At 42.6% G+C, this 26859-nt stretch overlaps 1 protein-coding gene across 6 annotated transcripts in view; it reads right to left on the reverse strand.

The window, feature by feature from the left end:
* The window catches only part of vps13d (vacuolar protein sorting 13 homolog D), a 270660-nt gene that overhangs the window by 117279 nt on the left and 126522 nt on the right, over positions 1-26859 (reverse strand). For 4 of the 6 annotated variants that reach the window (XM_078239047.1, XM_078239044.1, XM_078239045.1 and 1 more), the window contains 12 exons: positions 21465-21570; positions 19354-19506; positions 19039-19174; positions 17634-17681; positions 15557-15707; positions 11646-11856; positions 8860-9107; positions 7349-7540; positions 7093-7219; positions 4475-4617; positions 4171-4301; positions 1975-2150 (listed from right to left, as the gene is read on the reverse strand). In XM_078239047.1, coding sequence (XP_078095173.1) covers positions 1975-2150; positions 4171-4301; positions 4475-4617; positions 7093-7219; positions 7349-7540; positions 8860-9107; positions 11646-11856; positions 15557-15707; positions 17634-17681; positions 19039-19174; positions 19354-19506; positions 21465-21570 — 1822 coding nt within the window. The remainder of the gene's footprint in view (positions 1-1974; positions 2151-4170; positions 4302-4474; positions 4618-7092; positions 7220-7348; positions 7541-8859; positions 9108-11645; positions 11857-15556; positions 15708-17633; positions 17682-19038; positions 19175-19353; positions 19507-21464; positions 21571-26859) is intronic. The other 2 variants (XM_078239046.1, XM_078239043.1) reach the window with 1 other exon arrangement.

Genomic DNA, 26859 nt, shown 5'->3' on the forward strand with positions numbered 1-26859 from the left:
CTTTCTGCTTTTCATAGGGAGTCTGTCTGGGATCCTTCCTTGGCGGGAGGTTCTGCAGCATTTTGCTCACATACATGTTCTTCACACACAGTGGACAGTGAGGGCACGCGGGATATTCAGCCATGAGGCGAAATGTAAACTTGATTTTGCACTTACAGGTACAAGCTACCCTCAGGAATTCTGTACAAGACTCAGGGAGGGATCGCGGCCAAGTTTCGACAAACTAGTTTAGGGATCTTGAGGCCAAATGTAGCACGTTTGTTGTCATTGTGGTTAAAATCGAATAGCTCAGCATAAGTTAGATATCAAACTTGTGTGTGCAATCCACAACACATTTAGCCACAATGCCAACAGGATAGGGTGTCCAGTGCTTGCCAACATGCATAAATCAAGTATCAATAAGCCTTCTGTTTTTTTGCACATTAGTCTTTTTATTCAGGCTGGTAAACACGTCACAGTTTCATCACAATGACTGGAGTATATATAATCTTAACAGGATAACAGTACTCGCTGAAGAAAAATATTAACAGAGGCTGAAGGCTTTATAGAAAATGCAGTGAATGGTTAAAACAAATCCAAACTTGTGCTGTTGGTTTTGTGACCACGTGTGCAGGAAAACATTCTTTATCGAAAAGGAGATTATGAAAATCATCTCCAGAGACAGTTGCAATTTTTTAAAAGTTTATTTATTAGAGTCACAAGTGCAATGCAATTAACACTGCAAAGAAGTTACTGTGAAAATCCCTGAGTTGCCACACTCTGATGCCTGTTTGGGTACACCAAGGGAAATTTAGCATGGCCAATGCACCTAACCAGCATGTCTTTTGGACTGTGGGAAGAAACCGGAGCACCTGGAGGAAACCCACGCAGGCACGGGGAGAACGAGCAGACTCCGCACAGACAGTGACCAAAGCCGGGAAACGAACCTGTGTCCCTGGTGCTGTGAGGCAGCAGTGCTAACCACTCAGCCACTGTGTCACCTTATACAACTGAGGGGAACATCCTTGTACAGTGGAAGTCTCCAATTCTGTGGCACCTAATTTAAAAAGCTTGTCTGTTCCAACTATTTTGGGTGCTACAATCTATTTCCAATGTCCCTTTTCCAATCAGAAATCAACACTTCTACGTTCACCATCCATTTAAAAATCCAAGTTATAATACAAAAGGAAATCCCAAACATCAGAAAGTAGATGGCAGATCTTGGCAATACCTAATCATGGAGGAAGCTCCTTCACAAAGGTGAATTGACTCAATGGTACAGCAACAGAGTACAATAAATTCTAGGACATCCAAATACGAAATGAAGTGAAAAGGGTAATAAACATGGTGAAAGTAAGCAAGTTCCTGGTATTTCCATTATCCAATCAGGAGTTACTGAGCCTGCGTTCACAGATGGTAGATCTAAAGTTGTAACCCAAAAGTAAAATAAACAAACAATAGCTAGCACACCACGAGGGCCTAAACAGGTTCCTAAACTAGAATTTTACAGATTTTTGACCGTGGCACCCCTTGCTTCTGATGTGGGAAAACTACGTTGGCTCTCAGTTAAGCCACGCCTCAATTTAAAAATTCTTATCCTTGTTTTCAAATCCATCCATGGCCTCACCCTCCATTTAATCTGCCCCAGTGCTACGTCACACCAATTCTGGGCTTTAGAGCACCTCTGATTTTAATGACGACACCATTGGACCTGTGTCTTCAGGGGCCCTCGGCTCTGGAATTCTCTCTCTAAATCTCTCCGTCTCATTTCCCCTCTTGCCTCCTTTAACAGGCACCCAACAGGCGATGAAATTTTCCCATGACAGAAGAGTGCAACACTCCTGCTATGATGTGTGACCAGAAGAATCCTAACATCACACACTGCCACTGACAGCAGAATTACCAGTTTTTGATTGCCAATTAAATCTACATTTTTCGAGCAGAGATCCTGGCCCGTTAACTGGTATTACATTTCATCTGGGGTACTATTCTCACCTCATGTTGATGTGGAAGGAGTTGTTCTTGCTCACCTCGAAGCCACCCGACCAAGTGCAATTGGCAACATCCATCAGGCGCACACATAATAACTGGTCATAATCGTTTCTTGGCCAATGAAATACAACACTGGCACCAGGTAGAGTTGAGATGTAACCATCTGGATTTTGCGCGCCCTGAGAAAGTACGTTACAATTAATATTATAATATTGGTGGATCAGTGAGCTGCACAGTGTCAGAGAACTGAACACTGCCAAGGCCACACCTCGGGGCTGGTGTACAGTTTTGGTCAACAAGCCAAGGGAGGCATTGAAGCCCTCGAACTGTTTCAGAAAGGAGGAGGACTAAGGGCAAAGAAGAGGTGGGGCTAGAATGGGGGGGGGGGGAACAGCACAAAAAAGTGGCAGGGAGGGAACAAAGGAGAAGTGGGGGAAGAAAGGTATGAACATAACACTTTGTAGTTTTGGAATGGTTGACCATACTATCCTCCTCCATTATCATCAAGCTGCTGCAACGGTTTACTTCCATCTCCATAACATTGCAAGATTCCACCCCTGCCTCAGCTCATCTACCACTGAAATCCTCATCCATGCCTTTGTTGCCTCTAGACTTGACTATTTTAGTGCACTTTTGGCCAACTTCCCAGGTTCTCCCCTTTATCAACTAGAGGTCATCTAAAACTCTTCTGTCCGTGTCCTATCTCGGAACAAGTCCCACTCACCCCTTGCTTGTGGGGTGAGACCAATATTGGCTCTCAGTTAAGTCATCTTAACTCAATCTTAAAATGTTCATCCTAGTTTTCCAATCCATCCATGGCCTCACCCCTTCCCACCCCTGTAATCTGCTCCAGCGCTAGGTCCCTCCAAATCTGTGCTTTTGAACATCCCTGATTTTAATCACAGGACCACTGGTGGCCGTATCTTCAGGGGCCACAGCCCTAAGCTCTGGAATACTCTCTGCCTTTTGAACTTATGTCACCTTGCTCTGCCATTGCAGTTTAGCTTGTTCTGCATCTACCTTGACTATATGGTTCTTCCATTTTATTTATGTACCTATATATAAATATGTATATACACCTCCCAGTCACCCCTTCAATGTTTGTTTTTCTATCCGGCAGCAGATAAGGCTCTCTATTTAATTTCCTCTACTGCGTACTTTAGGGGGCTCCTTAATACTTACCTCTTTGACTCATCTTTTGGTCATCTGTCCTATGTTAAAGGTGCTACATAAATAATTGGCTGTGCTGAGAATATCCCAAAATACTTCAAATCTAATGAAATACTTTTGAAACGCAGTTATTGTTGATTTGTAGACACACAGAAGCCAATTTGTGCACAGCAAGAACCAACAAACAGCAAACAAGACGAATGAATAATTAAACTGTTAGTGTTGGCTGAGGGATAGAAAAACATTGAAGGGGTGACTGGGAAGTGTATATACATATTTATATACAGGTACATAAATAACATGGAAGAACCATAGCGTAAAGGTAGATGCAGAACTAGCTAAACTGCAATGGCAGAGCAAGGTGTCATAAGTTCAAAAGGTAAATTTCAGACTGTCGGAAAGCGCTGGTTAACACAGTGTGAAACTGACTTCTAGAAAAGGTCGAGATGAAAACCAAATAATTAGTTAAGCAGCAGCTGAATGACATGATAGCAGGACCGAAAGCATCGTTCCTAATGAATGAGCTAAAACGAGTTGAATGACCTTCTCCGCACCTTCTTTGTGCTAGTGCAGGCATATATACCAACGCAGTTTCAGAGAGAAAACTGGACAGAGCACTTAATGTGCAATATCTATGCAATGCATTAGTACTTCAGAAGAAATCAAAAACAGTTCAATAATATCACAGATGGGTCAACTGATGACTAAAGCCACTAATGTGCAACGCTGGAGTAAGCTGTTCATATTACATTAACCGCTCCAACATCCACCGTCTTGGGTCTGCTCAGGTTATTCACGTTGCAGTTTATTTTCTACCATACCAGTCTGCAAATACTTCATGTAAGCTATTGTGCAAATGTTCTAAGCACCATCAAATTCCTCTCCCTGTTATTTTAATAAATGGTTTAATTCAGAGGAGAAAGGGGCTCAGTAAGTGTGTTCAATGTTCATCTGATATCGTCCCTTGAAGTTAGAGGTTTTCTCTATTTAGGGACACACTTGATTTTAAAATTAGGTCACTATTCCTACCTGGCCTCTGGCGAACTCTCGTTGCGCGAAGGCCAGCTTGTGCGAAGACTTGTTGTCCAGTAGGTATCGGGGTGCAAAGGTCACTATGTTGGTATCTCTGTAGCGTCCTCTACCTTTCCTGATATCAATTCCTGAGATACAAAGATGAAAGTAACTTAAAAGCAATAATTGCTAAACAAGTTCGATTGCAGTCTCTGCACCAAATCTGTTATAGTTAAACATAGTGAAAGTATAACCAGAATGAGCTGCTTTGCCTCCTCAATCCTTAAAGATTTCCCCATTAGGCCATGTTATTCACTCTCACCGATACTGTAAATGAGTCCTGGCCTGTTCCCGTGCTGAATCACTTTGACTGCTCGTACACCGCTGCCTCCATCTGGGGAGAATTCCTGACACCAACCAGGAACGGCTTCTGGATGGATCCCTTTCCCAATCCGCATGGTACACCTGCAGGGATCAGAGAGAACAAGAAGCTAAATCCATCCACTCACACGCACAGGTCGGTATGACTGAAAGGTAGTGATCTTCTGGAAGACTTAACCACAGATAGTACCATAGAATCGCTGAAGAGGCCACCTGGCCCATTAAGTCTGCTCCAATTCTCCGAGAGCATCCCACCTACGTCCTCCCCTTCGCCTTGTCTCTGTAACCCCTCATATTTACCATGGTGAATCCATCTAACTTACATATCTTTGGACGCTGACGGGCAATTTAGTACAGCCAATCTACCCAACCTGCACATCTTTAGACTGTGGGAGGAAGCCCTCACAGACGCATGCAAATTCTACACAGTCACCCAAGGCCGGAATCAAACCTAGGTCCCTGGCATCGTCTGTACCTTTAAGACCTGGCTGGCTGTAGGGATTCGCATTCTAATTAGTATTCTGTAACTTGATTTCTGTGATTCTGTGCACTGTTTGAGAGCACATTTCCACTCCATCTGACGAAGGAGCAGCACTCCAAAAGCTTATGGTATTTGCTTCCAAATAAACCTGTTGGACTTTAACCTGGTGTTGTGAGACTTCTTACTGTGTTCACCCCAGTCCAACGCCGGCGTCTCCACATCGTGAGGCAGCAGTGTTAACCACTGTGCCACTATGTGAATTCACAGATGATGATAACATGCATGGTAATGTCAGGAATTTAAGAGGAGGAAATAAAGATTACAGCGGGATTGACACAAATTCAAGAAGTGCTTCAAGATTGTGGATTGGCTTTTGATGCAGATCATTACGTACTTAGGAATACAGGTGCGCAAAATTTAGATATAAAGTAGAGTATAGCATAAGTAGGTTAACATTGATAGGAAAGACGACAGATTTGGGAGTGGTCATTAGGGAATGGTTAAAGATCCAAGCACAACCTCGGGAGCAAACTGGGTTCTGAGCTGCATTGTCTTCATGGTTCAGTGCAAACAAGGCCCATGATAATAGGGTTATGGTGAGACCTTTTCTGGAGAACTGTGCACCATTTTGGTTCTCCCAACTCCTCCCACCTCAAGGAGGACATTGTGACTCTAGAGAAGGTATAGAAAAAAAGTAAAGAGGGCAATCTCCAGTTGAAGTTCACCGAGTTATGAAGCTAGATTTTGTGTAATGGGTTTGGAATTGTTGAATAGGCATAAATTTAAAAGGGATCTGGTTCACATTTCAAAACTAAAGGGTATTGATAACATACAAATTGACAGATTTTGAGGTGAAGGGGCAGGTAGTACTAAGGCTACCCATTTACCTTGAGGAACAGGAAGTGAAACTGGATATGCAGAAGCTTGTTTCCCCGAGTGCTTAACCTGTGAGAACAGCATTGTCCAGTTGGTAATGAGGGCTGGCCCCTAAAGTTAAAGTTTATTTATTAATCACAAGTAAGGCTTACATTAACACTGCAATGAAGTTACTGTGAAATTCCCCTAGTCATCACATTCCAGTACCTGTGCGGGTCAATGCACCTAACCAGCACGTCTTTCAAACTGTGAGAGGAAACCGGAGCACCCGGAGGAAACCCATGCAGACACGGGGAGAATGTGCAGACTCCACACAGATAGTGACCCCAGCCGGGAATCGAACCCGGATCCCTGGCGCTGTGAGGCAGCAGCGCTAACCACTGTGCCACCCTAGTCCTTCAAGGAGATGTCAAGATACATTTATGAAAAGCGGAGTGATCAAGCAGAAGAAAAGCAAGCTTAGGGTGAAAAATATTGACTCCAGAGGCTTGTCTGACTGCCTTTGAGGGATCAGAAAATAGTTTTCTGGCAAGTGGCTTCCTAAGCTGGTTACAGATGCCCCTCTTTCTGCCTGCCTCAGGAGGTGGAGCAGGAGGAGGATGGGCACACGCAGCTAAATCCAACAAAATGTTGTTGTATTCATTGGGAAGGACCATTGGTCACTGGTTCTGGTCACCATTTGCTAACTCTTGCCAGACAAGTACATGCCTGAGGACAGAATGAAGGCAGCTGGGTGGCACTCACACACCCAGAACTGAATGTTTTGATTTGTGCTGGGACCCATGAAATTCGATCCAACATTATCTTCACCGTGAGGGGAAAAAAAGCAAGAGGCAAGTGTGTATGTAAGTGTAGGAAAATGAAAATGAATTGCAAAATTATAGTTACAAGATCAAGAGGGTTGGTTTTACAAAGGGATAAAAACAGGTATTTAGATCAAGGCCAATGGTCCATCTACTGTGCCCCATTCGTCGATCTACATCTCAGCCACACAGGTGTATTTTACATGAATAGAAACATCACAGCTATGGACCAAAATGATTTAAAAATCTTGTGATTCCCAGCATCTCCAAGATAAAGTAGACCTTTGTAAAGGTTTAACAGCAGGACAGATCCTGCCCATATTTACAAGTTATCCACATTCACAATCATTACCCAAGCGCATCTGATGAGCCAGGGATGTGCCTGCATGCGTTACTCACATGTTAGGTTGCTCCTTGTCTGTAAAGCTGAACAGGAGGGGGCTGAGACTTCGTGCAAGCTCATGTTCCTCGAACTGTCCTGCTGCATCAGCCTTGGCATTGTCCTGTCGAAAAATTAACGGCAGCCCTGAAGAAAGATGGGAATGAAACAGAACTCTTCAGACCACTGATTTTCATGCACCACTTGCAGTTTTGAAAATAAACAACAGTGCATCGTGGAGCTATTGTTAATTTGGAATTTGAACTCTTTTCTAACCTGTCTTGTTGAGGAGCCAGTAAGGTGCAGAAATTAGTATCTTCAGGGAGCCCTCTGCTCTGCACACAATTCGAATGCTCAGGTTCAGCAGGCGTCTTTTGGTGTCATAAAGACGCATACGGACATGATAGTTAGTGGTTCCTGCTGGTATTAGGAGTTCCTTACACACAGGAAAGTTTTCTAGTGTAATTCCTGACAAGTAAATTATAATAAAAAACATTTTGTAAACAGGAACATTTAGATTATGCCTAGAAATCAATTGAGGTTATTTTGAAATAAATTGCTCAAACAACATCACCATTCTCCTTCCTAGAGATAACTTGTGGCAAGTGTGTTTGATATTTAGTTTATTTAGACATCCAGGATATGACATTTATAGAATGATATATAGTAATCTTTGTGATTGATAGGATTCAGCATACAATGAATTACTTCAAAATGCTCACTAGTTTCATGTAGACGAGCTGTAATCATGATGTATACAAGATCTCACGAATAATATTGAGGTGATGAGCCAATTTATCTGTTTATTTTAGTGGTGCTGTTTGAGTGAGGGACGATAGCCAGGACATTAGGAGAACTCTATACACTCCTCTGAATTGTGCCAAGTGAGCTTTCACATGCATCCAGAATATTTGTTCAAGTCTGTTGTGGAGCTTAAACACAAAGCCTTCAAAGCCAGAGACATGAGTTATCCTCTGAACCAAACTTGTTTTTAATGCCATTAGACATCCAGATCAAAAATACCCATCCATTTAGTTGACAAGGCATCCATTTGACAGCATACAGGACATAAATCATTTGCAGTTGTCACAGGGTCTATCTGAAGCATAACTCAAAAGTAGGCATAACACATTTATTGTAGATTTGTTGAGTCGTACTTACCTCAATGCATAAGAACAGATCCATCTGTTTTTACTAAAGTTTATTTATCAGTGTCACAAGTAGCTTTACTTTAACACTGCGATGAAGTTACTGTGAAAATCCCCTAGTCACCACATTCTGGCCTTTGTTCAGGTACACTGAGGGAGAATTTAGCGTGGCCAATGCACCTAACCAGCACGTCTTTCAGACCGTGGGAGGAAACCGGAGCACCCGGAGGAAACCCACGCAGACACGGGGAGAAGGTGCAGATTCCGCACAGACAGTGACCCAAGCTGGAAATTGAACTCTGTCCCTGGCCCTGTGAGGCAGTAGTGCTAACCACTGTGCTGTCCTGTACCCGCGACAGAAAGTTTGAACGGAAGACACTTTTTCATATGTAAGGTCTCTACCTATAAACACAGTTTGTTTCTCTTCCAGATGATGAGAAATGTGCATTTCCTGCCTTTCTGTTTGATTTAATTTTCTCACGGCATGCCAACAGCTGTGCAACTTACATTACAGAAAATCAGAAAAGTGCTTCTGCAGACTACAAGATGCAGCCTATTTTGCCATCTAACAATCTGTCAGATGCCCTCTTCATTTGTGATTAGAGGTAAAAAGGATACAACAACAATTAGACATCTTACCAAGCTCAATGTTCTGAGACGTGTCAGCTGTGTGCAGCACAGCATCTTTCCCCTGTTTCAATGGTCCATTGATGGAAGTGCCTTTCACATAGTAGGAAAGCTCACAAGGCAGTAGATTTGTCAGGACGAGGGTGGGTAGCAAGTAGATGGTGTGACCTGGCTGTCGGTAAACTTGCATAGCATTGCCGGACATCAAATTTAAGGGCAAGTAGTCAGGGTAGTTCTCCTTCTTAACTGCTACACAGTACCTAGAAGTAATAACAAAAACGTTTTAACCTATCTCAACTCCAGCTACATGGCTACATTTTTAATAAACAATGCACTGGACCTTTAATGTTGAAAAATATTCCAATGAGTTCCAAAGAGGTATAATCAGGCAACAATGGAAGCTGTGACAAAAGAGGTGATTTAGCAAGTGTCGACCAAAGGTATATTTTAGAGAGGGTGTTTGAGGAGGAGAGGGAGTTAAATGGGGATAGGTTTAGGAACACAATTGCAAAGCACATGGCATCGATGGCTGAAGACAGTTACCAGTGGAGCAAAGGGAGAAGTGGAGAATGTATAGGACAGCCAGTGTCAGTGAAGCATCTGAAATTAAGGATCTAATGAGGACCATGAAATCATTGTCAATTGTCGGAAAAACCCACCTGGTTCACTAATGTCCTTTAGGGAAGGAAATCTGCCATTCTTACCTGGTCTGGCCTACATGTGACTCCAGGGCCACAGCAGTGTGGTTTACTCTTAACTGCCCTCTGAAATGGTCTAGCAAGCCATTCAGTTCAAGGGTGACAAGGGATGGGCAATAAATGCTGACCAGCCAGCAAAGCCCATGTCCCACAAACGAATAAAAAAAAACAAGGAAAGGAGTTAAACATAAGAATCAGAATTTTAAATTAGAGGTGGGGGCCGCACTTGAAACTCTTAAGGTACAACAGGCATCCTGTTACTGAAACTAGTTTCAAAGGAATGTTCAGTTCATACAGTTTATTTCCCTTATGTAGGGCCTAACTAGGAATAGCTTTATGGCTTAATTTGGGGACATTTTTCTGTTTATCAATGATGTGGAAAAAAGTGAACTTTTATCTATTTTTTCCCTAATGACAATATCAAGTACAGAAGGTTTCATGATTTCGTGTTTACTGATTTTACTTCAGAAAACTGAGGAACGTTGCAACGTCTCTAACTTTCTGCAAGCTTCAAAAGATTTGATTTCAAGTCCGAGCTGGAGTTGAAATCCCCAGAAGTTCAGTGGAAATCTGACGTTGTGCTGAAGCTGTGCAGTCTTCATAGAATCATAGAAACCCTACAGTGCCGAAAGAGGCCATCTGGCCCATCGAGTCTGCACCGACCACAATCCCACCCAGGCCCTACCCCCATATCCCTACACATTTACCCGCTAATCCCTCAAACCTATGCATCTCAGGACACTAAGGGACAATTTTAGCATGGCCAATCAACCTAACCCGCACATCTTTGGACTGTGGGAGGAAACCGGAGCACCCGGAGGAAACCCACGCAGACACGAGGAGAATGTGCAAACTCCACACAGACAGTGACCCAAGCCGGGAATTGAACCCAGTCTCTGGAGCTGTGAAGCAGCAGTGCTAACCACTGTGCTACCGTGCTGCCCGTGCGTTCTGGCCAGGCCATACCTGGGAGTACTGCAATCCATTTCGGTAGACAGCTACTCAGGCCCTCAGGGCAGTGCAGACAAGTCCAGGAAAACTAATGCCTGGCATTACATGGAGAAACTTTCAGGAACGATGTGACAAGCTGGTGCTCCAGTTTCTAAAACAGACGCTTCAAGGAACCTTACAGCAGCTTAATAAATAACAGGTAAAGTATACCTGAAACAAGGTCTGATACTTCAAAGGAAGTCAACACGACGGCACTGGTTCATGGTTGTGAAAGGCAAAATTAGGGTTGACGTCAGGGAGTATTTCTTTACACAGAACGTGATAAACATCTGGAATGCATTGCCAGGAAGAGAAGTTGAAACCTGGACATGACTCATTTAAGAAACAGCTGGTTCCTATAATGTGAAATCTGTAAGATTGGTTTTCTGTAAGAACGAGATCAAATAGGCTTGAAGGGCTGCCTTCATCCAAACCTATTTTGTATCTTTCATTTGAGGAACATTATACTTTTCCCAATAAATATGACAAAATTTGCAACATAAGCATCAATAGTTACTTTAAATAAACTAAAATAAAAAACCTACATAAAGAATAAGTCGTGCTTTTGTTGAGCTTTGGCAACCACATGTGCTTAAATGTTTGTGCCGCGGATACAATGGAAAAATTTTAAGCAAGAATTAGCTGCAGAGTAAAGTTCTCTCTACATAGCACAGATTAGATGCAGAGTAAAGCTCCCTCTACTTTGCCCTAATCGTGCGATTTGACTCCAAAGTCAGTGAATTCTTTTGTTGTATACAGCATTCCCCATTCTACTTCGGTGACTGTTCAATGGCAGTTTAGTGCATGGGTACGATTAATGTCGAGAATTTTGGCCAACTTCTGAATTGCAATTTTAATAAGGGAAAAAAAGGTGCATGACCGGAAAGCCAGTGGATCAATTCGCATCTGTGGAGAGCAAAAAAAGGGGTCAAGTGTTTCGAAGCTGGCCTTTCTTAAGAACTGGAATTTTCATATGCAGTGACTAAGTGTTGCTTTATGTTCTGAAGACTGTACAAGAAATGCTGTAGACGATTGTTGATCATAAACTTACACCCAAAACATCTTGGGAATTTACAGAAGTAGGCGCAACTGCCAGAACAAATTGGGTACCTGTATGAACAGCTGTCATCACAGTCTGATGAATGACACTCGCGCTTGCTGCTGTTCACCTCCCCTACTTTTGCCACACTGGTCCAGTGGATGGGTGTTTTACAGAAGAACAGCCCAAGTCCCTTTGGTCTTGCTTGTAGACGCCATGATGTTAGGTGCAAGGGAATTGCTAACGAATCGCCTGGTACCACTGCTGGCAGCACCACGGGTTCTGAAATCATTGGAATTAGTTTGCATAAATTTGAGAACATACAACAAACAATGAACAATCTTTGTAAACTGTTGCCTGAGAAAATAATAGTACCAGTACTAGTCTTGACTCACAGACCGTCATTGTGATGGCTCCAAGGGCATTGAAGCTGAGAGAAGAGACAGGCATTGCATTTTTCTATTATTCTCTCAACTGATCACAGATGAGGAAGGCCATTCAGCCCATCTTAATTCATTCATCCGAGATCCTAACTGCAGCCCCCCCCCCCCATCCCCACCCCCCAATATTGCAGCATCCAATTGGAAAATGGAAAATTGGGCAACACAGAGGCCCAGTGGGTTAGCACTACTGCCTCACAGTTCCAGGCACCCGCGTTCGATTCCCAGCTTGGGTCACTGTCTATGCAGAGCCTGCACGATCTCCCAGTATCTGCGTGAGTTTCCTCCGGGTGCTCCGGTTTCCTCCCACGGTCTGAAAGACGTGCTGGTTAGGTGCATTGGCCGTGCTAAATTTTCCCTCAGTGTGCCCAAACAGGCGCCGGAGTGTGGCGACTAGGGGATTTTCACAGTAACTTCATTGCAGTGTTAATGTAAGCCTACTTGTGACACTAACAAATTAACGTTAACTAAATAATTCCGGGGTCTTTTTTATCCAACTACTCTATCTCAAACAAAAACAAAAAATGCTGGAAAATCTCAACAGGTGTAACAGCATCTGTGAAGAGAGAATAGGATCATTCAGAGTTGAAACATTGGTTCTATTCTCTCTCCACAGATGCTGTCAGACCTGCTGAAATTTTCCAACATTTTGTTTTTGTTTCAGATTTCAGAATCTGCAGTATTTTGCTTTTATCTATCTCAAAATTTACTCTGATTACTCTGAGCCAAGAGAAATATCCAGACTCCACCCCTAGTGGTTTGGATTTATTTCGCCAGCCCTACTCTCAATATTAATTAGTGATACTCTGCATTTATTTTTTCCATTCTCATATCTACCCGCAGGGTTATCTCTCAGACATCACCCCTCCAGACAGGAAGGCCCCGATTCTCTCCAGTCTTTGCTCATATTTCAGGCCTTTGACACAAGGAATCAACCTTGTCACTCTACTCTGCAAATGCCTAAGGCCTGAACGTGATGTTTGTGTCTCGAGGATCAGAACTGGACACGCTGCTCAAAGTATGATCTTCCCAAAAGAACTAGACACTGATCTGATTACATAGTTTAATACACTGTTGGTTTTGCTGATTGCTGTTCTGCTTTGGTCTACTAGCAGCTCGTGTAGATAGGTTATTCAACCATGGAATCACCACAGCAAAGTCTAACACACTGTCCACAGCTCTTTCTAGTGTGGACTAGCCACAGCCAGTTATTGATCAGAACCCTACTTGATTTTCCCTTCATCAAGCCCAAACCCATGGCCTTAATTATAACGTGAACATAAATCAAAAGGTGCATTAGCCAACTGAGCCATTGGAGAAACAGTCATTACAATTTTCATAACACATGACAAAATTATCTCTGAGCTAACAGATTCCACTTTATTTTTACCCAAGAAACAAGAATGGGAAAACTGAGTTGTGGTAGCCTCGGGCTATGAAATAAATGTTATTAGCGCTAAAGCACAGAAATACATGAGAATAGGTTAAAAAGGATTTCTCATTTATAGAAGAATGTAAAGTTGTAAATTGTCATTTGGCAGTACAGAACTTCAGTCTTGCTGAAAAAAGACATGCCATCAAAGCTTTTTGTCCTACACTCATCAGGACAGCTACGCAAGATAAACCAACAGTACAGGGAACAAGAATTTATACTGCATGAGAAGAGAGTGCTGATTGGTTGGCAAGTGGACTCTGATTGGTAGAGGTGTTGTCCACGAGAATGCAACAAAGAACAGTTAACTGCCAAACCTTTGTTTCAAATTAAAACTAAGTTGACTCTGATTGTTCAAGACATTGCCATGAGGAATGAATGAGAGAATGGATGTCCCCCAAGTTTTGTTTAGTTGAAAAAGGCACAATGCATGAACATGCTCCTTCTCTCCGCAAAGGACAGGGCCCTGTTTGTGAATATGTGGCTTCTAGTAAGCGAGCCATGCTGTGAGCCCGACTGGTAATCTTAAATTTGTTTCAGTGTAACTTTTAGCACAATCAAGATTGTTTAACAAGTTTTGTCCAATCAAGGAAACACATCTAATGTTCGACACTGTTTGGAGTTTTGCAAGCACGGTCTGGATGGGATGGGTACAGTCAATACTTTGCCTGTTGTACACAACTGAAGGACATGCTGTTTAATACGATTTGCCAGTCATTAGGACATATAGACCACATACCTGGTATCACACTGGCACTGAAATTCATAAACCACATAATTCACTTGTGTGATAGGCAGAACACCTTTTTGGCTTGATGGCAGTAGCCTGTTAGTGGAGAAAACCATTCCTGTTGGCACTGCATTGCCCCTTCTTCAGGTGAAGAAGAATGAAGAAGGGGCTTAAGGCTCCGAAAGCTTGTGCGGCTTTTGCTACCAAATAAACCTGTTGGACTTTAACCTGGTGTTGTTAAACTTCCTACTGTGTTTACCCTAGTCCAACGCCGGCATCTCCACATCGGCACTGCATAGTAACAGCGTGCAAAGGCTAGCTTCACCTGTTACTTAAATCTTTGAAATATCTTACCCTTCCAGATTAACCCGAGGTAGACTGGACATTTTTCAAGGCCAAAAGTGGCGCCTTTAGCCCATTATGAGTTTGCGCAATATACAGTGAGCAATCATTTGATCAGGGTAGCCATTATCCCGCAAGATGGCTTTGATGTGCCCCATTTCAGCATCAAGCTTGCACAGTGACCAAATGGCTCCGATCCTATTTGATAAAAGAAACACTTTTTTCCAGCAATACCGGCATCTGGACTGGGGTAAACACAGTAAGAAGTTTAACAACACCAGGTTAAAGTGTTCACATACTGCCAAGGAGATTAACGAAGAAATTACCAATTTAGATTCTGAAAATGACTATCAATTGTACCTATCACTAGCTATGTCACAACTGAACTGATCGAATCTATCACTAATGAAAAGTGAGTGGATGGTCACAGTTATGAGATTAGTATGTTTCACAGTGCAGTTGTTTTGTAGTTTCTGATGACAGATTTTAGAAAGGATGTTTAAACCATCAGTTTAAAAGAAAAAAGCTGGTTGTTTTTAAACTCTGCGTAAAAAATATCTAAAACCCAAATTTAAGTTTATTTATTAGTGTCACAAGGAGGCTTACATTAACACTGCAACGAAGTTACTCTGAAATTCCCCTAGTCGCCACTCCGGCGCCTGTTCCGAGGGAGAATTTAGCATGGCCAATGCACCTAACCAGCATGTCTTTCGGACTGTGGGTGGAAAACCGGGACACAACGGAGGAAACTCGCGCAGACATGGGGAGAAGGTGCAGACTCCGCACAGACTGTGTCCCTCACTGGGAAATCGAACCCGGGTCCCCCTGGCGCTGTGAGGCAGCAGTGCTAACCACTGTGCCGCCCTAATATTAGTGTGTTTTACTTTGTAGACAGCTTGAGCTGACACCATAAATGGGTGGGCTGGGGTTTGGAGAGCCTGGTGATTTTTTTTCTGGTAGGATTTGCCTTACTGATGTACTGTTGAGCTATTGCTGGAATTGCAGAATAATTGTTAAGGGACATACTGCTGCACTTACTGTCTGGGGCAGATGGGCTGTCCAGTCGCAGTTCCATGGGTACCTCCAATTTGTTTTTCACAATCAGCGCTGAGCGGACAGTTATCACTTTTCTTGCACTCCCCTCCAGAGTCACAGAAAAAACAACCCGGACAGGTGGCAATGCCGAGAACTACAGAGAAGGGAGAAACATTGCTAAGGGCTTCTTTTACGAATAGAGTGTGATAATATGGCGAACAATAAGAGAAAGAAAATCAGTTTCATAATATTCATTTTATAACACTGAAAACAAAAACAAAATGAAAAAGATATAAAGATAATTGCAATCCCTGTTTAATATCACAGAATCCCTACAGTGCAGAATGAGGCCATTCAGCCCATCGAGTCTGCCCCGACCACAATCCCTCCCAGGCCCTATCCCCATAATGCAATGCATTTACCCTAGCTAGTTCCCCCTGACACTAAGGGGCAATTTAGCACAGCCAATTTAGCACCTAATGGGGGCAGTGACAGCCAATCAGGAGCAAGCGTATTTAGACAAGTTTAGTCAGCTGGAAATTCATTGTCAATGTTGTTCGGTTTTCTTAATGTCTGTCCAAGAGGTGACGTTGCTGCATTAAGGAGCTCTACAAAGAAAAGCTCCTAAATCTGTCTCGACAGGAGGCATCCCAAGGGTTGCCGGCACCTTGGGACCCTGGGCAAGATACACTGCTCTTTGTCCATACACATTGATTTGCTTCTTCCCTCCACTAGAATGTTGGGTTTTTAAGAGAAGCTGAACACCCAATAGCCAAGAGAGCATAGAATATGCCTGAACATATATTATTTACAGCAGCTTAGTTTAAATTTTATTTATTAGTGTCACAAGTAGGCTTACATTAACACCGCAATGAAGCTACTGTGAAAATCCCCTAGTCGCCACACTCCGGCACCTGTTTGGGTACACTGAGGGAGAATTTAGCACGGCCAATGCACCTAACCAGCACGTCTTCTGGACTGTGGGATGAAATCGGAGCACTCGGAGGAAACCCACGCAGACACAGGAAGAACGTGCAGACTCCACACAAGTGACCCAAGCTGGGAATTGAACCCAGGTCCCTGGCACTGTGAGGCACCAGTGCTAACCACTGTGCCACTCGGTTCTGTATTATGTAGGGCAAATTTCCAAACTACGTGTTTCCTTGCACAAACACTGAGCATTAATTCACTACACTGGCCTTAGAATATCACAATGTTAATTTGGTGTGAAGTGTTAAATATTTGTATGTAATCTGAACCGATTATTTCTACTTTCTATGAATATCTCCAAAGTTAAATATCAAGATTGTTATATTTGATAATGTTAGACTCATGACCTGATCAGGTGCCTGCAAGGAAGAACTTGCATTTATACAGTTCCTAATCATATTAGAACAACACATCAAAGGAATTCCTTGTTCTTAATGTGGACAAATACACCAGCGAATTTGAAAACAGTGAAGGCTAATAAATGGAAAATGAGATGAGCGTCCAGTTAATCTGTTGCTGGTGATGTTGGTTGAGGGGGGTTGGGGGGGGGAGGCGGGGCGGAGGAAACATTGGCCAGGACACTGAGAAAACTTCCTGCTTTCCTTTGATTACTATCACAGGGCCTTGTATGGTCACAAAACAAATAGAAGCTCAAATTTAATGCTTCCATCCAAAACATGGCATCTGAGGCAACGCAGCACTCCTTCAGTAATGCACTCAAATCTCAAGCTTGATTAAGGGTTAAATCCTGCGGCTTTAACACACAAACCTCTCAGTCAAGCGACACTACCAACAAAGTGAGGCAGGGAAAACCGGGGAGATAAATCAATCAGATCACCGAGCATCAGAATTAAATGCAACATTGTCAAAATATAAATCATGAACAAGATCACAAAAATCATAATCTATTGTTGATAACTGAACATTGTTTTTGTATTAAAAAATCAATAATCCAATCATTTGAAACAGACAATATTAGTAAAAGGGCAATGTGGGAATTGTTAAAAATTTAATTAAATAATGTGAAATAATCAAATTCACAATAAAGATAGATTAAAATCTGATGATGGTGTACAGAAAGAATGCTTACGTAGACATGTGGGTGTATTATGTTGGTCTTGCTGATGGGACTCCCAACCTGTATTGATGAGAAAGTAGATTTGCATTATGCACACAACAGATTGACTTTACATCAATGGTTGGAATAAAAGCATGAAAAATTTTACGTAAACTGTGGCACACACTTAACATCCGCAATCAAAATCATGTGGGTAATTTTAACCCAACCTGCTTGGTGGCAGCAAACTGGCAGGATCAGAACACCTCCCACTGAAGTGAATGGGCAGCCAATCTTATCCTGTCAGTTACTCGTAGGGCAAATTAAGATGAAAAATTTCTCCGTGATTTAGTTCAGTACATATCTTCAGGGGATTTCACTTTGCAAAGGGAAAAAAGACACTAATTAAGCATCACAGCTCAATGGAAATGTGCCCTTACCCAATGCGCAGGTACCCACTTTCCAGCTAGTCAAAGTATCTTCCTTGTTATTTGATTTATTATTGTCACACGTATTAGCATACAGTGAAAAGTACTGTTTCTTGCGCGCTATACAGACAAAGCATACTGTTCATAGAGAAGGAAAGGAGAGTGTGCAGAATGTAGTGTTACAGTCATAGCTAGGGTGTAGAGAAAGATCAACTTTGTGCGAGGTGGATCCATTCAAAAGTCTGATGGCAGCAGGGAAAAGGCTGTTCTTGAATTGGTTGGTTTGTGACTCAGACTTTTGTATCTTTTTCCCAACGGAAGAAGGTGGAACAGATGATGTGTGGGGTGCATGGGGTCCTAGATTATGTTGGCTCCTTTGCCGAGGCAGCGGGAAGTGTAGACAGAGTCAATGTTTAACGTTTATTTATTAGAGTCACATTAACACTACAATGAAGTTACTGTGAAATTCCCCTTGTCGCCACACTCCAGTGCCTGTTTGGGTACACCGAGAAAGAATTTAGCATGGCCAATCCACCTAACCCGCACATCTTTGGACTGTGGGAGGAAACCGGAGCACCCAGAAGAAACCCACGCAGACACGGGGAGAACGTGCAGACTCCACACAGACAATGACCCAAGCCGGGAATCGGACCCAGGTCTCTGGTGCTATGAGGCAGCAGTGTTAACCACTGTACCACCTCTATGGATGGGAGGTTTGCGTGATGGATTGTTAACCCTAGGACCTTCCTAGTCAAGTGTGTCTCAGTACTAAAGCCTGCATATTTAACAACTACAACATTGGAGCTGTGAAGTTTGTAACATTTTTGCACAGGCAATAATTTACCTGGTGTCTCACACTTTTTAAATGACAAATGATTGTTTGTACAAATCGTTTTCTGAAAATGCTGCAGCTTCAACGCTGCAGAATATCAAACCGTTGTTCAAAAATATAGGCTCTCAGAATTGTATCGGTTTTGACAAATGACATGCTAGCAGTACATCATGCGTACCATGGAAGACTGGTTATTCCGATCAGGTGCTGCACACCGGAAGAAGATGCCTACTTTGTCCACAGACACCGGGCTCACTTGTTCCCATCCATTCACCCGCACTAAAAGCTGATGAATCTTCAACTCATGAGTGTGTCTGTCAGTACAAAAGCAAGAATAAGTAACTACTGCATCTTATGCAAATATAGATATGACCCCACAAAAGATCTTGCATCAAAATGTCACCATGACTGACACTGCATGAATATAGTCGCTGATTATTGGTGAGATACAAAAGGCAGTAGAGCGAGTACCGTGTTATCTTATTTCACTCACCTGTGTCTTAGCTTTTCTCTGGCTTCAAATTCAAAAGGCACTTCTTCTCCTGGGAGCACCTCCCGCCATTGGCTAACATTGTGCATGTCGTCAAGTTCTGCAACAGATCCTTCATGTATGAAACCAGGGCTCTCACTGTGAGAAAGTGCCACTCTACAATGGGAAACAGCAGCAACACATGCATCACTGTCAGTGTATTACAGCACTCTCATTCACACCCAACCCACACGCTCCGTCAGTTCCATCAAGTGACAATGTGTTTCCAAGATTCTGAAAACTTCAAATTCTGCACCCAAACCTCTTTTGGGGGGGGGGGTAAGCAAATGTGGCCTGGTTTGGTATGTGTACTCTCCATATCAAACCTACCACATAATGGGGCATCAGCCTTTTCTGCCAGTGCCCCTTCACACGGGCGGCACGGTAGTACAGTGGTTAGCACTGCTGCTTCACAGCTCCAGGGACCTGGGTTCAATTCCCGGCTTGGGTCACTGTCTGTGTGGAGTTTGCACATTATCCTCGTGTCTGCGTGGGTTTCCTCCGGTTTCCTCCCACAGTCCAAAGATGTGCGGGTTAGGTTGATTGGCCATGCTAAAATTGCCCCTTAGTGTCCTGAGATGCGTAGGTTAGAGGGATTAGTGGGTAAATATGTAGGGATATGGGGGTAGGGTGGGATTGTGGTCGGTGCAGACTCGATGGGCCAAATGGCCTCTTTCTGCACTGTAGGGTTTCTATGATTTCTACATGAGGTTTGGATATGTATTTGCATACATCAAGTCTAGTACTTAACAGGGCGAAGAATAAGGAAGAATTAATATCAATTTGTTCAATACAAATTATATAGATTTCTTTCAGAAAATATTTTGGGATACAGTGTGAGACTAATTTGAGTTGTGACATGGGGTAAGTATAACATAATTGGGAGTAACATGATATTCTCCAATACTCGGTTGTTCCTCACATTCTACAAGGTTCTGTTGAAGATTAACTGATCGAGGTTACTTGAAAATATTAGTTAATAACCTCACTATTATTGTACCACATGACTACCAGGATGATTGAAAGAAAACTAGATGAACTGCAAATCTTTTTGCGTAAAAATTCTCACATTTACTGAGACTGCAGGCACATTAACAACTCAAACTTGCATAGCAGATGCTTAACATACCCTCAAACTTCTACCTAAGGTGGGAGGGAGAGAGCAATCAACACTGGAAAAGAGTGAGGAAAAAAAACAGCAAAGCACAGTGGGAATGATAAATTTGAGAAAGTTTTTAAAAAGCGGGAAGAGGTGTAGCAAAGCAGGAAAGGGATAGGGTATTTGGAGAATGTGTTCTAGAGTACAAGTAACATTGCTGTGTCACTGATACTGAAACATGGGGGGAAAGGGGAAGGCAGCACAACGTATTGGGAGTCAAATGTCAATAGTAAATCTGTGTACGTCAACTTATTTCACACCCTTAGAGCTTGCTGTTCCACAGTTTTGTCAATTGTAGCAAATTGCTGCTGAACATTAAGCACAATTACCAGGATAATCACACTACTGCACCAATGACTAAAAACATCTAAAAGTGGGAACAACAAAGCCCACCCGTATTATACTAAAAAAGGGACAATTTTTTTCCTTTCTCTAACAAGGTCACTGTCTGTGTGGAGTTTGCATGTTCTCCCCGTGTCTGCGTGGGTTTCCTCCGGATGCTCCGGTTTCCTCCCACAGTCCAAAGATGTGCGGGTTAGGTTGATTGGCCATGCTAAATTGACTCTTAGTGTTAGGGGGATTAGCAGGGTAAACATGTGGGGTTACGGGGATGGGGTCTGGCTGGGATTGTTGTCAGTGCAGACTCGATAGGCCAAATGGCCTCCTTCTGCACTGTAGGGATTCTATGAGTCTATGAACTCATCAGCCTAGTTGTTCGAACAGGAATATTTATTTGCTTAACCCAATGATAAATACAGATCCTGGATTTACACCATCAATTGACAAGAAAAGCAAAACTCTTAACCCTTACCGGTTACACTCAAAACCAGATCAAACATATGTTATGGAAGATCTGCACCGTAAACCAATATTGGAATAAGAGCTCATGAAATGTTGCACAAAAGAGATTTCACACCTAGTTGGAGTGGTGGTGAGTGTGGCAAACCACATGGTGCAGCCAGTGTGGTTCCGGAGGGCATATGGCACGAATGGCTGCCGTCGTTTCGGTATCTTCCCTTCTGCTGCAAGGGAAAGTAAATGAGTTAGAATGGAAACCACGGGGTGTTAGAGAATGTCCAGCTGGAGATGTGGCGTGTCTTTCTGGAAGTTCTGATTAAAACATGAAGCTGGAAATCATACCGAGTGATATTTTACAAATGCTGGACACACGTGTGGAAATAACTTGGTAAAGTATGTTAAGGATGCTGATCTGTTTAAACTAGTGGGCTAACATCTGTTAAAATAGCAGATAATTATTCTAAACCCTCTAACATTGCTCAGTGGAATTTCATAGCTGCAATTTGACATTAATTTAACAGTGAAACTTCCTTAATAAAATTGAGACAGACAGGGACTTTGGCCAATTGTCCACCTTTCAGACACAGTTCTGAGTTCTGATCCCCTTGTCTCAAACAGGCCTGTACCCTGCATAAATAATTATACAGACCTCTTATAAAGGCGCTATGATTGGTCTAACATTGAAAGTACTTGTCTCCAGCAGTTAGAATAGTAAGTTGGAGAAAAAATCTTTTTTAATGTAGGAAACTACTTATTGATAAATCTTCAGATGCTTGATCGAGCTTCAGAATGAATCTCATTCTAGAAGAATGATCAGTCTGAGGTGAAGACAGAAAATGCTGGAAATTTCAGGTGTGTTCTTTGAGCAGAGTTGATGAAAGGACAGGCGGGATTTTAAAATCCTGCCCAAGGACAATGGGCATTTCATGGTGGGCGGGGCAGTAGAAGTCCGGCAATTAACTCTGTTTCCCTTTCCACAGCAGCTGCCAGACCTGAGTATTTCCAGAATCTTTTGTTTCCTTTTCTGATTTCCTGCAACCATGGCATTTTACTTTTGTAAGGAGTCTAACAACACCAGGTTAAAGTCCAACAGGTTTATTTGGTAGCAAACGCCACTAGCTTTCGGAGCGCTGCTCCTTCGTCAAGTGAGTGGAAGATCTGCTCATAAACAGCAAACAGGGCATAGCATATAAAGACACAGTGTGTCTTTATATGCCCTGTGACACAGTGTGTCTTTATATGCCCTGTGACACAGTGTGTCTTTATATGCCCTGTTTGCTGTTTATGAGCAGATCTCCCACTCACCTGACGAAGGAGCAGCGCTCCAAAAGCTAGTGGTATTTGCTACCAAATAAACCTGTTGGACTTTAACCTGGTGTTGTTAGACTCCTTACTGTGTTTACCCCAGTCCAACGCCGGCATCTCCACATCATTTTAATTTTGTATCAGAGGTGAAGAATTGCTTTGAAAGATTGGCCCGTGCCATGCATTCCATCCAGTTAACAACAATAGCAAGTATCATTGGAAATTTGTACTCCAGAGGACCCGACATTAATTCCTTAGCAACTTCCCAACTTTGCTCACTTATTCCTCCCCAACTGCAAACACACTGGTCTACCGTGGCAGCACGGTAGCACAGTGGTTAGCACTGCTGCTTCACAGCTCCAGGGTCCCGGGTTCGATTCCCGGCTCGGGTCACTGTCTGTGTGGAGTTTGCACATTCTCCTCGTGTCTGCGTGGGTTTCCTCCGGGTGCTCCGGTTTCCTCCTCCCACAGTCCAAAGATTTGCGGGTTAGGTTGATTGGCCAGGTTAAAAATTGCCCCTTAGAGTCCTGAGATGCGTAGGTTAGAGGGATTAGCAAGTAAATATGTGGGGGTAGGGCCTGGGTGGGATTGTGGTCAGTGCAGACTCGATGGGCCGAATGGCCTCCTTCCGCACTGTAGGGTTTCTATGATTCTATGATACACATTCTTCCTTCTCACACTATAGAACTTAAGATTCATCATACAATCTTCCACCCTAATTCATATTACCAACATATGATGCTGTGGAACTCTTTCAATCTTCCTTTTCTGCTCTGATCTAGATGAAATGAAAATCACCAAAGTCCTGGAGGACCATAGGCTGCCCTTCCCCTTTTTTGAGAGAGAGCCGACTGGTGGTGATTTAACCTCAGGGTCACCACACCTCAGGCGAGGGGCAAGGTTGAGAAGGCTGACCCCTCATGAATAACCTCAGCAGTATGGGGATTGAACCTGCACAGTTCGCGTTGCGCGACATCACAAACCAGTCATCCAGCCAAGTGAGCGAACTGGCCCCAATCTGACCTACTTATTTAAAATTTAAAAGAAGCAACCTCCTTCCTGATTTGTCGCATATTTTCTCCTACTCTTTGCAACTTACGATGGTATACTTTGCACATTGAGCTTTAGTCCTTGACCTAGGTTTTTCAATTGAAAACCTGCTTAATTACCAAATGAAACCCTGAATGGCTTGTTCAAAAATCTGATGGGGCGGCACAATGGCAAGCATTGCTGCCTCACAGCACCAGGGACCTAGGTTCAATTCCAGCCTTGGGTGACTGTCTGTGTGGAGTCTGTACATTTTCCCCATGTCTATGCATGGGTTTCCTCCAGGTGTTCCGGTTTCCTCCCACAGTCCAAAGATGTGTGGGCTAGGTGGATTGGCCATGGTAAATTGGCCCTTAGTGTCCCAAGATGTGGAGGTTAGGGAGATTAGTGGGGTAAATGCGCAGGGTTACGGGAATGGGATGGGCCTGGGTAAGATGATCTGTTGGAGAGTTGGTGCGGATTCGATGGGCCAAATGACCTCCTCCTGCACTGTAAGAATTCTAATAATTTGCACTGTGTGTTACGGACTGGGTCTCAAGTTGCATATCAGCTTTGGATTAGTACCGCTTGACTACAACAAATAAACTGTGAATAGCAAGATATTATTTCAAAAAGGTGTTAAGATCAAGTCAGAGGGATTTGTCAGAGGGAAGCCAAGGGACTACTGTGGGAAGTAGAGATGATCTAAGAATTAGTGCAATGATTCAAAGCTGATAACATCCAAAACAATACCAGAATTAAAGCGTATTTATAAACAGCTGGACAAAGAGCATGGAAATAAACAAGTCAACTTTGAACAATTAAGCACTGGTCCCCTGATTCAGACTGCTGTGTTCAGCAAAGTCCTGGAAGTGACTGGTTCGGGTAGATCAGTGAAATAATTCTGATACCAATGCATGGCTTCTGCACTCCACTGGCATGCATATAGTTTCATGAACAAGTTTTATACAAACCACACATGTTGTGTTTGCGTACATAAATGCAGAGTGAGCACACTTCAGTTTCTATTTGGCAAGTCTGTAGTCATTAACTTGCAAATCTGAGACTTCTGCAAATTCCTTTCCAGCAATCTTAATTCTGAGATCCAGCTTCCACAATAGGCTCAACGCTGCTGGCATGAGCACTGACACACAACAGTTAGTAACCAGTCATCTATCACAGCCAAATAATCAAGTGATGAAAGGTGACACTGCTTGTCATTAGCATTTCAAAATTAGGAAACCCTTAACACAGACATTATCCGATCTCTTCAACTTACAAAGATTTATCATTTACGTTTTTAGGAAAAAAGAAACGCAAAGCTTGAATATAAATTAAAAATTGTATAACGTAAGTATTAGTTCATCTTATCAGCATTGGGTACTGGATGTAAATCTCATGAATATGTTAAACACAGATTCCCGCAAGACAGTAGGCCTCAGACAAACATACCTGATTCATGGTTTATCCAACTTTCTGGGTATCAAATTTAATAGCCAAAAAATTAGGTGGGCTGTGATTTGGGAGTGCTGACCTCCAGATCTGATTGGCCTGTTGAATGAGGTTCTGCACCAGGAGTGTTAAGGTGAAAATTTACCCATAGATTGCAATCTTTTGATCAGTATAATTGAATAATTACCTAGGAAATGGTTTGGTCCTTAAGAAGCACAACATAAAGAGAGAAAGAACAATATTGTATAAGAACACTGAACAGAGAGACAATGTATTTATGTTATGCTCATCTATAGAACAGTAAAAAGTTCTTGAAATATCTATCTGCCTGACGATCCTAATCTTGTCAACTGAAATCCTAGCTGCTAAAAAGCAAACCTTGTGTCTGAGATGAATTGCAAATGTGTAAATTACCACTGGGAGCTGCAGATTGATTTTTAAAATTGATACATGAACATGCTACTCTGAGTTGCGATGCTTCTCAAATTACAATCAGAATGCTAGGTGCAGCATCTTAATATGCAGATTTTCAGAAAGTAAATGAGGGTGAACTGAAGATGTATCTTTTTATACTTTGAGCCTTCTGTTAGTTGACTGAAAAAAACCAATCAAGCTCAGCTGCTCTTATTTCAGTTAACTAATACAATCTCAGACATAGCTTGCAATATTAAGCAGCCTCACACAAGGCTTGGCCTGCTGCTTATGCAACTGAGCTAAGGCAATTGCCAGGATTTTTAAATAGATGGAGAAGATCTGGATTGGTACCCAATGCATGTAACAGACGCAAACAGAACAACGAAGTGACTTTCAAAACTGTACATTCACTTTAAAAATTAGAATGCAATTTTTTTCTACTTTCCCAAGTACAGAAACTGTATTATAGAAACAGGAATTAGCAAAAGCAGCAATCCAAATTTTTCCATCTGTCAAATCATTGTTACACTTACTGAAATTCAAAGTATCACACTTAAGATCAACTGGAAAAGGTCAAGTTTAATTTGATATATAAAACATTTTCAATCAAGTTTGGCCCAAGGTCGCTAAGTATTAAAGCCCTGGTGATAATATTGTAATAAACAGAGTGAGAATAGGATCATATTGACAGCCAACTCTGAAGAGTCTATCATAAAGAAATGTAATCAAATAGCTGATTAGGTATATTTACCCTGTCTTTCTAATACACATTTACAGTATAATCCTGGGGTTTAAGGCCAATTGTTATCAGAATTTATGACAATGTTTGGAAATTATACTCAATGCCAAACAATGTCCATGTAAATCTGGTCCTGCAGGTCGTTGGCTGGTCACAGATCAAATCAGTGTTTAATCTGACTACCAACTGGAGAAGTGCCTCAGTTGACATAGATATTTGATTGGTAAGTAAATGGATTGGCTTCAATATTAATGGATGGGTGAGTCCAATAGTGGGTAATGAACTTGGCAAGGCTTTACCATCAAGTCCCTGACGATTTTAATGCCAGGACCTCATTCAAATAACTCAACACTGACTCCCACCCAACACCCTGTCTGACTGACTGATCAGCAGGCAGGAGTTGGAATTTACCAGCAGGAGGCCACAGCTAGGGATCCATGACAATGGTCCCTATCAGACAGTGGAAAGAGGGCTATGCAGGATAAAATTTCACCCCAGTGGTACCTGGACAGAGTTCCCCTGCTCCTCCTGACACACAAGGAGCTCTAAGAGGAGCAGATTCATTACTTGGATGGAA

Source organism: Mustelus asterias, chromosome 22 (genome assembly GCF_964213995.1).
Source record: "Mustelus asterias chromosome 22, sMusAst1.hap1.1, whole genome shotgun sequence".
Classification (NCBI taxonomy): Eukaryota; Metazoa; Chordata; class Chondrichthyes; order Carcharhiniformes; family Triakidae; genus Mustelus; species Mustelus asterias.